This window comes from Drosophila virilis, chromosome 2, assembly GCF_030788295.1.
Source record: "Drosophila virilis strain 15010-1051.87 chromosome 2, Dvir_AGI_RSII-ME, whole genome shotgun sequence".
NCBI lineage: Eukaryota > Metazoa > Arthropoda > Insecta > Diptera > Drosophilidae > Drosophila > Drosophila virilis.
In genome coordinates, this window is record NC_091544.1 from 22,318,488 (window position 1) to 22,332,900 (window position 14,413).

At 43.0% G+C, this 14,413-nt stretch overlaps 1 protein-coding gene across 3 annotated transcripts in view; it reads left to right on the forward strand.

The window, feature by feature from the left end:
- The window catches only part of hth (Meis homeobox homothorax), a 121,429-nt gene that overhangs the window by 62,937 nt on the left and 44,079 nt on the right, over positions 1-14,413 (forward strand). For all 3 annotated transcript variants that reach the window (XM_015171770.3, XM_015171771.3, XM_032433037.2), the window contains exon 7: positions 1,890-2,013. In XM_015171770.3, the coding sequence (XP_015027256.1) occupies positions 1,890-2,013 (124 nt within the window). The remainder of the gene's footprint in view (positions 1-1,889; positions 2,014-14,413) is intronic.

Sequence of the window (14,413 nt, forward strand, 5' to 3'; positions counted from 1 at the left end):
AGGCACCGCCAGTCATGTCCGTTAAGGCTGGAAATTGTTTATGCGACTATCAACAGACACCTCGTAGTTCATACAGACACGGGACAAAGACAGAGAGACAAACTACTTGTATGTCAAACGAGAGAGAAAGACGTTACTTCTATTTGATTTTAAAAATGCAGACAACGTAGCTAATTATTAATACTTTGATTGCCAAAGTAGCAATTTTCGAATAACGAATTAAAAGACGACTCAGAAACATTGGCAACTAGCCAAAATTATTCTCTCACACATTTTCCACTACTTTAAGTGATAAATATGAAACAACATTCAATATTGAGAGCACTGTAAATAACGTTATTTTATATTCCATTAAGATTTTCAAAGTGCTTTGATATTGTTGTCAAAAAGAAATTCCTGTTACACAACATTTCATTGGATTCGACCTGTAATCTATTTATCCAGCTAATATGAGAGATCTTTTTCCAGTTCCGGGAACATTTTCCACTGTTTCTGCTAAGGCTTCCTCTTCCAGCAATAATAAAAACTGCAATATGATTACAGCTTTGGTTCAAATGCCTGTTGGCTGGCAACGTGCTGAGGTAGTCAATTAAGTGTAGAAATACACACCCATTCACACACCCACACACTCATACACACACCCACTTGGTCATTTGGATTGTCTATAGCGGGGCGCTATTAATATGCGATTTAACAAATATTTAGCGAAAACACATGCGATGCGCTCTGCATGCCAAATGAATCAAAAATGGTTGTACGCACACTCGAAATTTATTGTATTCGAAAGTCAAGAATTTTTACGAGCTTGGGAAAATAATAACTTAATGCTTAAAAATTGTGAACAATTCGCCTTTGCGCTGCAGGGAGGAAGGCAAGGTAGCAAAAGCAGCAAAAACAACAAAGGCAAATAAATAATATATTTATATACGTGTACATATATTTGTATATACCTCAACATCTGTGTACACGTGCATGAAATTAATGCCGCGGCGTATTATTTTTGTTGACGTCTGCGAGCGACAACAAATTTTGTCGTTATTAGCAGAATTTAAATTGCTGTTACCGATCGATTTCGAGCATCGTTCGTAGGTTTCGGGGGGGCAGTGGGTACGTGAGGACGGCTGGCTAAAAATATGGCTATGGCTATGAGTGCCCTGGCGAGCCTGGACATTGACATTTTTGGTATCTGCAGGCCGAGCGGAGCGCTTAATATGCCGCCATCGTCGTCGACGTCGCACCGCTAAAGATGACGAGGCTGTTGTGGTTCTTTCTACTCCTAGTTAGAAGACGCCCGGAGTCGCAGGCATAGCCAAAGCAGAGCTGGCTCTGCTGCATATTAATTTGATAACTTATATATATATATATATATATGCTATATATATATATATATATATATATATATATTTGCACATGATGTTGTTGCTATTGTTGTTGTCTAGGCCTAGGCCACGATCGTTGTTGGGGCATTTGTTTGGCCATAATATGGCCGGGCCATGGCAGTTTTGACAACTTGACAGTCGTGCAGACTAAGACTCAGACGAAGACTCAGACGAGCACACTAAGACAGCCCGGACAGAGTCATCGACTTGGACAGCAACATCGACATCGACATCGACAGCAACAACAACAGACTTGGTGATGTCTTGGTCGTCCCCGGGTTTATATTGATTGTATGTCCAGTTTTATGTGGCTCATTTTATGGTTGGCGTGTCAATTTAAAGCGACATTTATAAGCAATTTGTAACTAATTCTAACAAACACCCAACGCTTGCTCGTCAATTTGATCTATGTATAAATATAAATATGTATGCACTCACTCATATATCTATTATCGCTCTGTAAAGTAAAAGTATTAATGCGTTAACTATCTATTTTTTATGCATTTGCAGCGGCCGCCCAGCTCATCGTTGTCCTATGGGGGCGCAATGAACGATGATGCGCGTTCGCCGGGCGCTGGTAGTACACCCGGTCCATTATCACAGCAGCCACCTGTCTTAGATACATCAGACCCTGGTAAGTAGTTCACATGCAATAATATATCTATTTGAAAAAATTGTTATCAACCTGAAGAAAGAAAATCAAATGAATAATTCACCATGCGGTACTGTTGAGCTTTAGCCGAGGAGTGTATGCTCTTTACACCTTTGCTGATTTGACGCTTTGTCAGCTCTTTGATTATGTTGTTTGCTTCAGTTTGAAGTGCTGCTGCGGCTGCTTGTAGCTGGGCAAAGTTATGAGCAGACAACTACTTCAACAAACAGTAACACGGCTTAGAGCTTAAGCACATACACGCTCACACACTCGCACACACATGGGGCAAGTGCGACTTAGAGATACTTAGGGACAACCCAAAGCCTCGACTCGTAGACTGCCTGTCTTTTGCATGTTGCAGAGTTGGCGATTGCACACACTCTTCATTCTTCACTCCACAACGCCAACTTCAAAAGTTGTGGCAGCCGAAAGATTTTTCAATATTTTGAGTGCGTGCAGCAGCAACAACAACAACAACAACCACAAGAGGAGTAACAACAAAAATAATAACTTCGCACTTGGCGCTTCTTTTTGAAGATTTTTATGCTCGGAGCTCTGGTCGGTGCTCGATGCTCGGCATCGTCACTTGGGCTCCACGTTGAATTATTTATGGTGATAGGCAAAATATTTTTATGTGTTTTTCTGTTGCCGGCAAGAAAACAAAAGCGCTCGGCGCAAACACCACTCGAAAGAGACACTCTCGGGCCACTCGTCGTCCGCCGCTTGGAGCCTCGAGTGGCCCATGGTGATAATGCAGTTTCAGTTTTTGAGGAAGGCGCAACTTTTCGGCCATAGACCAAATGACGCGCTCTCAAGCCTTGCCATGATTTTTACTGGCGGAAGGAGGAGGCTGCCAGCTGGACGGGTTGGTGGGTTGCTTTTGCTATAGATATTGCTTTACACACACGCCAAAGCCAATCCGCTGGACAGACCGATGGGCTGACTGACTGACTGACGGACTGAAAACAACAAAAATCAACCCAAAAAGTTTAAAGTGAGCCGACTACAAAAGCAATACACTATTTGCAACACAACAAAAATATTCTAGTCAACTTTTGTGGCGCTTTTTATGAGTGTTGTAGTTTTTTTTCGGTTGGCACGACGCGCCATCTTGATTGATTTATCTACACGTCGAGTTACTTTGTAGACAAATTAAATTTTTAAACACAGTAGAAGTATTTGAAGCTGCACTTTCCGTTTTATGTGTGTGTGTGTGTACGTGGATCTGCGCGAATGAAAATTATCTACACTTGAATAACTTTTTGCGGGCAACGAACAAATTTTAATGTTCGTTTCATTTTCGCCATGGCGATAAGAAAATTTCGCATCGCTCGGTGAATTCACATCATTTCCCTTAGCTGGGCAAATTTGCGGCGCGTATTTCGGGCGTAGCAAATAGATATTTTCTACATTTTAAGTAGACATGCAGACAGACAAGGAGGAGGCAGAAGTCCAGGAATGTGGTTACCAAAGAAATTCACTGCTGCTGCAGCACAAATTCCATTGCACACACACAAAGCAAGGAGCAGGAGCAGAAGCGGCGACAAGGACACAGCCAGGGACACGGGCAGAGACATGGACAGGGGCTCTGGTTGGGGTAGCAACGGCCGCTGAGGGTTGCCGTAATTTTATGCACGAATTCGTAAAATGTTATTCAAATGGAAAATGTGATTTTTATCAATTTTGACAGGAATTTTTCGCAGAAAGCATAAAGAAAACGTAGCACAAGTAAAAGCGGCACAAGGATGTGTCCTCTGACTGCCTTGCCTCTCAAGTTTGTGTTGTGCTGTGTGTGTGTGTGTGTGATGAGCAGCACTCGAAATGTTTAAATCGTTCCAATTTATGAGGTCAGGCAATTTTCCAAAGGGAGAGCGCGAGAGAGAGGCATATGGCGGTACCGACTTAAAGCAAATACATTTTTATAAAGCTAAATCAATAAAAATAAACAAAGATTATTTTAATGAATGATTAGAGATAAAGTAGAGGCCATAATTGTCTCGCTTGGCATAGATCAGATTTATGGAAAATAAGATACTACTTTACTCAATATACTAATCGCTATAGTAAAGTTTTTCATCGAAAAAGTATTACGTTTAATCGCTTTTTGATGAGATTTGAGAGTGTCACTCGATTGCTCAAGGCCTACATATTTTGAACTGTATTGATTTGACGCTTATGGTTTTGCTGCCAAGGTCTGGGTCCGTTAAGATCCATCTTGCTTGGCTTAATTACTGGCCTCATCATAATCGAAATTGTTAGGGGCGTAAACGCGGCGACTTCTGCCTAGATAGATTTCCATAAATAAATAATCCCAGCAATTAGTTGGTGGAAAGCCACAAGTCAGTCGCTGAGTCGAGTGGAGTTGAGGCGAGTCGGGCCTGCAGACAGTTTCGTGTCAGTCTCGATTCAGTTTGGAGAGTTAGTCTTTGGGTCTATAATTATAGGGCACCCTCATCAACGTCGCGCGTACCAGCGTTGCATTCAATTAAAAAATATTTGTATATCTCTGGGTTGTGACCTGCCCAAAATGTTGATGACGATGATGACGGGTTTCAACGTCTGTATTTTTCTTTTCATTTTCCATTTTTGGCGCAACAGTTAATGCGCAATTAAAGAGCCAAACCAGGCGATAAATGTCAGCAATGTCAGCTATGAAAATATGTTAAAGTCCGTGTGTGTTTATTTACATTTAAAAGTCGGCTATGTCGCTTGTCAAGTGTCGCTTAAATGCAAATCAAAACGAGATCAATTTGATTGCCTTAGCTGCGAAAATGAAAATAAACAAGAACAGCGGGCGTCCAACCCTCACATCTCAGCCCTCAGCAGTCAGCAGTCAGCACTCAGCACTCAGACCTCAACCCTTCGGTGGCAGCTAACCCCCGTCTGACATTGATTGAAAATGCTGCGTGACGTAAATTAACTTTCATGGCGTGGGGCAGCCTCAGAAGTGCGTGTTATCCTTTCCGCTCCGTGCCCAGCGCTCGGCGCTGCGTGCTTAGCGTTTGTCAAGCCGCAAGACCCACACAATCGCCAATTGTTACAGTTTTAAAGTTACGACGAGGGTTGGCTGGCTGATGAATATCCCGTGTATCTGTACGTGTGTATGTGTGTTTGTGTAAGCATGTGTGTGGCAGCTTGTTGTTGTCATTGCGGCTTTAATGCCACATTCACATCCATGACCTGGAGTGCACTTTTCGCTTTTGCTACTAAGGCGATTATCTTTGTTGCTGCTGTCGCCCAATTTTTGCTTATTTACATTGACGAAATGTGTTACGACTGCAACAACAACGACAACAACATCAAGCTGAGTAGGAACAATAGCAATAACAATAACAGGAAGCTCTGGCCCTCTTGCCGTTGGCTGTTTGTTATCTTACCACGCACAATTAGACAATTTTCATTTGGCTGGCCGACAGTTTCTCATTCACATGGCCAAAGAGCCTGAGAGATTTTTCTTTCTCTGTCTCCTTTACTATGTCTGTTTCAGTTTGCTTTGTAGCGTGAAGGCATTTTTTCTTGTATTTTCGCTGGTTTACTTTTAATAGAATTACATTTTCTTGGTTTGACAGCAAGGCAAATCTATCTGGTAATTTAAAAGGTTCATGCTGTGAATTAGCACTGGCGGAGGCTTCGATAGTTAACAAGACATTCGAAGTTGTGTCAAGCTTTTACCGGGGAGGCACATAAGTGTAAGACAGCAAGGCAAGGCAACTTAAGCTATTTTGTTTTTCATATTCTTTTCTCAGGAAGTATAGTTAAATATACTGTTTTAGATATATTCATAATCTCCCATCAAGCTGCGTTTTGGAATCCCATTGTCACTCCCCAAACTCAAATATCCATTCACACCTCAGCATCAGTCAATCGCTCTGATGCAAGCATCTGCCTTTCCCACAACTTTTTAACTCTTTTGTCAAACGCTGACACGATTTCCGCCACCAACGTGGCATAACAACAATAACAACGCAGACGACGATAAAAAAATTAAAATTTTACGCATTAAACAACTTTTGAATAGAAGCGCTCGCACGGCTGCCAAAAATTACCCATATCTGTTGTTACGTATCTGCGCACCCCGAAACCAGTTCCGATCCCAATTCGAGACCGACCAAAAAGAATAAAAACCAATCCCAAAAGGGGCACCAGCTGCCGCACGTAGTACTACGTACCCGGCCAAGTTCACAATCATAAAAATTGAAACAGAAATTCGATGTTGCCTGCGCCTTTCATAATGAGCATCCCACCCCACCCGAATACGGCCAGGCAGAGAGCTTATGTAACATTACGTCAAATTGCACAAAAGGCAATACATCTTCATCCCCTAACATTGCGCACACGCACACACACACACACACGCACACGCACACACACACACACACAGAGCGACACTCGCACACTCACTTCTTATTTTACAATGAAAATTTACGAACTGACTGTTGCATATTTGGTTGCTGCCGCTTGCTGCTCCTCTCGCTGCTGGCACATTATCATATTTCTAGGACCGACACGCCAATGAATAGAATGCGCATCGAATTTCCCAGACCTGGGATTGGGCCCGGTTTTTTGTTTTGGTGGGGGCTTAGGGTGCGCTGAACGAAGTGCGGGCTTCGGGGTTTGTGCGCCTGCCACATCAAACTCAACGAGCACATCAACAAAATCATCAACACCAGCGACAGCAGGGCGGCAAACTCCGCTTTCGACTTGGACCCTGTCACTGGCAGAGGTCGCAGCATAGTTGACAAACAAGCAACACCAACAACAGCCTGGGCGCTTTGTTGCCGCCTGGCAGGGTTGCGGCCGCGTGCAGACAAAATGCAAACTTCCTTTAGCTACGTTTTGAGGCATGAAATTTTCATATACAAAATTGTGTTTTCGTTTTTGATATCTTTTGTGTTTCCACCAGCCGAAAGAAGAAGAAAAAAACATCAGCTACGACTCGTTTTACATGGGCTGGTCCCATGAGTCTAGCTGGAAATTTATCGCCGTAATATAGTTATGATCTGTGCTACACTGGCCGCCTCATAAATTAGTCACAGCTGAAGTGTATCAGTTGGCCAGGCGACTTTCAGACAGTAACCGTATGCTGATAACAACTTTCCAATACACAAATTACTGTGAGTGTGCGTGTGTGTGTGTGTGTGTGTGTGTATATGTGTGTCGACTTGACAGGCAAGGCCTTTTGCACTTTTTTTTTGTTTTTGTATTTTTCGCACTCGCTGCACTCATTCAACAGTCGCGTCAGTCATAAAAAATCATGTTCTTCTTGACTTTTATTATTCATTATTTTCACATTTATTTTACCCGCTACAAATTTGCAACTTCAATAATATATCGCCATTTTGTATATATGAAGAGCCCCAACATGAACAACAATAACAACAGCAACGACAGCCTTTAATAGAGCTATCAAAAAGTGCAGCCTGCTGATGACAGAGGCTTATCAAGTCGCCAGTTGCTGGCTGCTGATGCCCCCCCGTTTAAAATTGCATTTCTCAACACACAAATCACAAATCACTGCAAGGCATGCAATCTCTCACACAAATCATTCCATTTTTGTCCGCTGCCAGCGTTGATGTCGACGTCAGCGTCGACGCCAAGTGTCATTAGCGTCACACGCCGACGACGTCGTCGTCGTCGTCGTCGACATCGTCATCGTCATCGTTAGCTCCATGTCGGACGGGAGGTTCGTTCGCTTTAAGTGTTTATTAGTATGAAACATTTATCAGCAATTATAATTATATGGCAATATGTGTGTGCATTAAATGGTAGCGAACTTTGCGACCCGAGATAGCAAGTGGACACGTTTTTATGGCAGCCACTGTACCACTGTGCTCACTAAATGCTTTTTAAATGTAAGCCGCAAATTAAGCAAAAATTCTATAGGCTGGACAAAAACATCTCGAGTGGATACACACACACTTGCACTCATACACCCATACGCCCATTAGGTGAAACGCAAGAGCAACTCCGGTTCCGTTACGAGGGTGGCAATACAGTTTTTTATGCAAACAGGCAACACCTAAGACATTAGCTTGGGTTCTGGCCAACAAGGGGGGCAAGAGCCAGCCCAAAACCAAACATTCAATGACAAATTATGCGCTTTTGCTGGGCGTAGCCACCTGCCAGACCTACCGGCCGGACCGCCCAACCGCCCACCGCCTAACCACCGATCCACCTACATAACTACCTGACCAGCTCTACCATTAACATTACCATGTTGTTATGCCACCTACGAGCATTCCAATTCTCTATTAAGCGGCAGCGGGAGCGTGTCGTGGGCGTTTTGCTCGGCTCGTTTCAGGGGCGTGTCGTGTTTGGAAAATTTTTGACATTTTGTAATGGGAGCGCGGAGCAAAACGACGGCACAGACAAGCAGACAAGCTAGCCAAATTATCTTGCGTCAACAGGAAGAAAACGTGTAGAGAACATTGTGGTAAATATTTTCGGGTAGTCTGAGGTAAGTAAGTAGTAGACTAGCCTAATGATAAACGACATTAGTGAAACGTGGCACAGTTGTTGTTCGGGGTAGGAAGCGCTGAAGAGCATAATGAGCAATGAAGTACCAGAAAAGGAAATGAAGTTGTCGAACCCGGGCGTGTAAGGACTAACGAGCAGAAAACATATATGTATGCAGCTCTTTGCTAGAGTGGGAGTGCGAGGATCGTCAATTAGGTAAACGCGTTTCATATTTCATGTTGTCCTGCATAAGGTGTCATCTAAAATAATTGGCATAGGCTAACCATAGCACAAAGAGAGAGAGAGAGAGAGAGAGAGAGAGAACAATGAGAACAATAAATTGTCTCCTCCTCGCACCCTTCCCTTTAACGTAGAAGATCGTTGAACCTGTCTTTGTGTCATTTTGCTGCTGTTGTAGCGCCTCCACAATATCAGCGCCAATTGTCCCATGTCCCATGTCCGAAAAATGACGACAAACCAAAAGAACGCGAATGGTGGCACTGGTTCTTTATGTTGTTAAATTGTTGCCCCGTCTGCTGGCCCCCATCTCCATATTGCTATCCCCACCCACTGTACACACATGTGTCGGTTGCTAAATTTAAACAACTTTTGCCCGCAATGCTTTCAATGGAAAAATATCTTTTGTAGCGCCAAATGGCGCCGTGGCAAAAGTTTCATTTTGTTTGGTTTTTTCTTTTTGGTTGCTGGCTGCTGGCTGCTGTTTGCTGCCTCTTCAAATATTCATTGAGTTTGAGTAAAAGGCCGAGGCCGAGGGCCACGCACTGGCACAGGCACAGGCACAGGCGCAGGCACGCAGCCATTTCATTAGTAGAGGACAGGGCCCGAGCCAACATATGGAACTGAACTGACTAACCGACTAAGGCTGGAGCTCCTCTTCACATTTAAATGCGCACATAATTTCTAATTTGTGCCTCTAATTTATGTGCTCCAGCAGCGAGACCCAAACTTAGCACAACAAACTTGCCAATTTAACGGCGCCCGAGCAAAAAAAAAAAAATGAAAAGGAAAATAACCAAACGCAGAAAATGGCAGGGAAAAACTTTTGCCGCCACTTACATATAAGAAATAAATAAAGCCATTCCTTCTAATATACAAAAAGCCTCGTAGAGAACCAGAAATGAGAAAATTACTTTTTTATAAGTACGACAGCATCAAGCTGGCTGAAAGGCGGGCAGGCTGAACGGCAGCCAGGCACACAGTCAGGGAAAAACCAACCACCCGAAAGACCCGCCAACTCCAATCTGCCTCCGCCCAGCTCACCTTGATGTTGTGCACAGCAGCAACAAACATTAAGTACTTGGCCCATATAAAAGGGATCCGGAAGACGAGATCCGGGGCCAAGTATTGCCAAACATTGCCTAATTTGGAATTGCCTACAAAATGTGCATTAAAATAACTAGAATCTACTACCGCCCGCCCCTCTTGACATGCCCCCGCCAAAAGAAAGCCCCAAAAAGGTGTGTAATAAAAACAAATGTCTGTCGTTTGTTTATATCAGCAAGCGACATTTTTTTTTTTTCTGGAGACTCTTGTATTTTCTTTGTGTATTGGTGAGGTTGCGAATACGCAGCGTTGTCTGTGCGAAATACAAACCCTTTATAACACCTGGTGCGGTCGACGCGTTGAGGAAGAGAGACAGCGCGAGCATGAAAGTGAGAGAGAGAGCGATTGGTTTTAGTGCGCTGCAATGACAAGCAATGAAATCAAAAGGCATGCAGCAGAAACAACCACAAAAATCGAACTAAATTTTACGACATAAACATAAATTTTATGACAGGCGAAAGAGTAAACGCTCGAACGCCCAAACGCCCGGGATCTCGGCTGGCAAAAGGAAATCAATTTTATGTGCTGGCCAAAATAACAACAACAACAAATAATTTCCTCGAAGCGCTGCGTCGAGAGTGGAGCTGTATGGGAAGACCACAAGAAAGCGGGCGTAGAAAAATCTATAAAAAAAAAATATGTGAGAACTATTAAAAAGTCGTAAACCGAAACCAACTGAACATCCCCCCGAACGGCGGGCAGTGCGGTAGAGAGAGAAGATAAAGTGTTTAGCTTTGGCTTTGCATGTCGTAAAGTCGCCGTCAGTAGATAGCTGAATAGATAGAGATGGATATACACAACGATATAGATTGATCAATGCAACGGCTTAACGCCAGCCACTGGCCCGGAAATTGTCTATAGCCCAGTGAATGTTTCTTGGGAGCTGTGAATGTGAACGTTTGCATTAATAATGCCATTAATGGTCACATTACAAGTGTAATAATAATTGTCCTTGATAGATACACGCACGCACACACAAACACATCGAAATGGATATCCCGTACTGCAATTAGGCCAAGCGACTGTCCAAACTGTCCGACTTGGCTCGGCCTGCATTTTGGCTTAATGTAAACGCATTTAAACGCAATTACTTTTCACTCGATGTGTGTGCTGTGTGTGTCTCTGTGTGTCAGTGTGTGTGTGTGTTTTCTTACCAACTGACACGTACCAAAGCAATTTCTGTTGTTGTTGCTGATACTGATGATGATTGCTGCCGTCGCTTGGAGTGTCGTCATAAAGATCCTTTATCAAAACGTTAATGGATTGAGTTATATGTACAGGCACATACCTTCGAACTTGCATGCATGTGTGTATAGTCGACTTACCTTTGTTGTTGTTTGGTTGTCGTTGTTGCTTACACGTGTGCTTGAGTGTTTTGGCTCTGTGCACTTGCATTGCGTTGCCTTTTTAGTGTCGAACGCCGCACAAACACATTTAATGTAAAGTTAATGAAATGCTCTGGCCCATGTGCGTAATTGTCGAGCACAGGGTATTATTAATTATGACGCACCCTAATTTTTGTAAAGAGCCAAGATACTGGATATACTGTTGCCCACAGCATAAATGTGCTGAAAGGCCATATTAATTGCGTTTTAATGAAACTAGGAAATTTGTGTCACATGCGCTACGAAATTAACCCTTTTCGAGGAAAATTCCTCTGGAAATAGATAAATTGTGTGCGTTTTTGCTCTTGAAAGCAGATCAAGCTATCTGATAAGAAAATGGGAATTCGGAGAAATACACACATTTATCAATGTGCTTAACAATGTTCTGGAACAGGTTTTAGAATGTAGCTGGCCTCTTGAATTAGCATATGCCATCAATTACATAACTCTTTATGCGATTTGCCTGTTCAGTTTCCGTTAAGCTCTATTGCGGTCTTTTTTGCACTATTATGCATATAGCTATCCCTTTCCCAAAGGCAACCACAAATGAAATTAAATGTAGGCAGTATAAAAAATAAATAAATTCAATGAAAACAAAAATCGCTGCGGTTGGCGCATGTTTTTTTTATATATATATATTATTTTGTATTTTTTTTGTTTTGTTTTTGGTTTTATTCTATTATCAGTTGGCATGAAAAAATAATATAAAATAAAACAAAATGAAATAAATGATGTTTGCGCAGGGGTATGTATTGCATATTTGAGTCGATGGAGGCGGTGCATGTGTATACGCTGATAAAAAATTCATTAATTCATATGCGAAATGCAATTAAGCGCAGTGGCTGCCACAAAAACAAAAGCAAAACAAAAAAAAAAGAAAAAAAAAAACGACAAAGATGACAATTAAAAAAAGCTCGTGGCATAAATAAATGCGAAACAGCAAACGCAGCGGCAGTTAAATTAACAAATTGCATGCATATTTTAAATAAATATAAATATTTTAATAAGATTAAACTATAATGCAGCCAAATGTCAAAGCCGCGCATTCCCAATGGGATAACACATGAATTTGCAACAACGGGAGTAGCGAGCATAAAAAGTGCATTTTGCTTAATTTATGCGGTTTTCAATTACCCTTTTGATATGAATTAATGACTGCACCCGGACGCGTTTTCAGCTCTCAGCTCTCAGTGTTTTTTCTATCACACACACACACACACAAATTAATTAACATTCCTGTTTAATGTCACAAAACAATGCCAAGGAAAATCAAAATGCCACCCAGTTAGCCAGCCTTTCTCTGCGCTTCTCAAGCTAACACAGCATTCGTGCGCCGCTCTATGAGCTTCTCAGGTGCTGACTTGCTCTTGCTAAATTTTTATTGCATTTCCAATACGATTGCCTGTTGTTGCATGCTGCACTCAATCATTTAATCCAAATGTTTTGTTAGCAACTACTTTGAGCTATGTGCATTCCTGTAACCGCAACAACATCAACATCAACAACATTCTTGGGCCCTATGTCTGGCCAGCACAATTTCATGCCCGTGTAAACTATTTGTCGACAATTTTGTCTGCTACAAAAGTCCGCGTGCCACAGCAAAGCCAACCAAGCAAGTAACCAAACCCACAGCGAGCTCAAGTCCATATCCAAGCTTTAGTCCCAGTCCTCGCCTCGTGCTTGCTCGACTCCAGCAAAGCGTAAAAGCGCGCGCTAGCACGAAACTTGGTTGCTTTAGTCTTTTGGGGCCTGGTCAATTGCCGGTCTAATGACTGCGACTTCAGCTGCAACTTGTAGGCCGCCTATCACGCCAGTCCACAGCACACGGCGCACATCCTTCTCAACAAAATGCACAAAATATGCAAAGTACAACGATTTAAATCAATTCTATGCGCTATCAGGCTGACTTTCGGCATCGGCCCAGGCATTGCCATTGTTTTTGCTCTCTCTTGATCTCTGTCGCTCTTCTTCTCTCTACTTGGCGCTTATCGAAAGTTAACGCATGTAAAGTAAGTTTACGTGTAGCACGGCAAAGTGCATTGATAAGCCGTTCAACTTGAGTCTGGGTCTCATCTCTAGACTTTCTTTCCTCCTGCCTGCTGATTAGTCGATCAACGAATGAATTCAGGCTTTTAAATATGCAAAAAAAAAATATATATAAAGAAGAGGAAGAAAAGTAAAGGGCTAAAATGAAAATCAAGCCAAGCGGCATTAAGAGCCTCTTAAGAGGCAACTGCGTTCACGAGATTCGCGGCTCAGGTCTGCACAGGTCTTGGCCAACTCCATTATAGCTCATTATCACCCCGGGCAGAGTCTTACATTATGTTGATGAGATTTTTTTTTTCTTTTCTTTTTTTCTGCACTGTCCGTTCTAATAGAAAAGCCCTGGCTTGTATGGGCAGTTATCAAGGGAGAGAGGTAGAGATTTAGTGAGGGAGCGTAAAGAGTGGAGTGGAATGTGTCAGCCGCTGTGCTGTGCTGTGCTGCGCTGTTCATTAAAAGGCAGCCACGCCCACAATGGCTTTCATTAATTGTTGACAATGATTACCAGGGCCGATGGCCTCAAAGGCAAGGAAAAAAAAAAAACAAAAAACAGAGCACAATGAAACACGAAACGACTCAAGAAGAAGTCAAAACGGAGACGCAGCTCGAAAAGAAGTCGCTACGTCGAGCGAAATGCAATTTCAATTTCCAACGACAGGTGATAAATAAATCGAAACGCAACGAATTGAAATGAATCGGCATCGGTGGCATCGGCAATCGATTCGATGCGCTGCGTTGCGAATGAAATTGCGCCATATTTGGGCGTTATTTGTGACCGCCACTGAGTTGGCCAACAGGCAGCCAAGAGGCTGAGGCATACACTGAAGCAGAGGCTGAGGCGTTGGCAACGAGCGTCGCATCGCGTCGAAGGCATTTAATTGCCACCACAGCGTTTTTGACGTCTACGCATCAGAAATCGAGGCCCCATTGCTGCTCTCTGTCCACAGTCTGTTGTGCGTTGTCCGTTGTCCGTTGTCCGCTGTCCGCAGCCCGTTTGCTGTGCGCATTTTGAAAAGGTGTTTTGTCGCGAGACCTCCAATCCAACACCCGTAGCTCAGTGCCGAGCACATTTCCCGTTCCCAGTCCAGTGCAGTCGCAGTCGGTCTTCTTCTGGCCCGATTGCGAGTGCGAATTGGCATTTTATTTTGCGCATT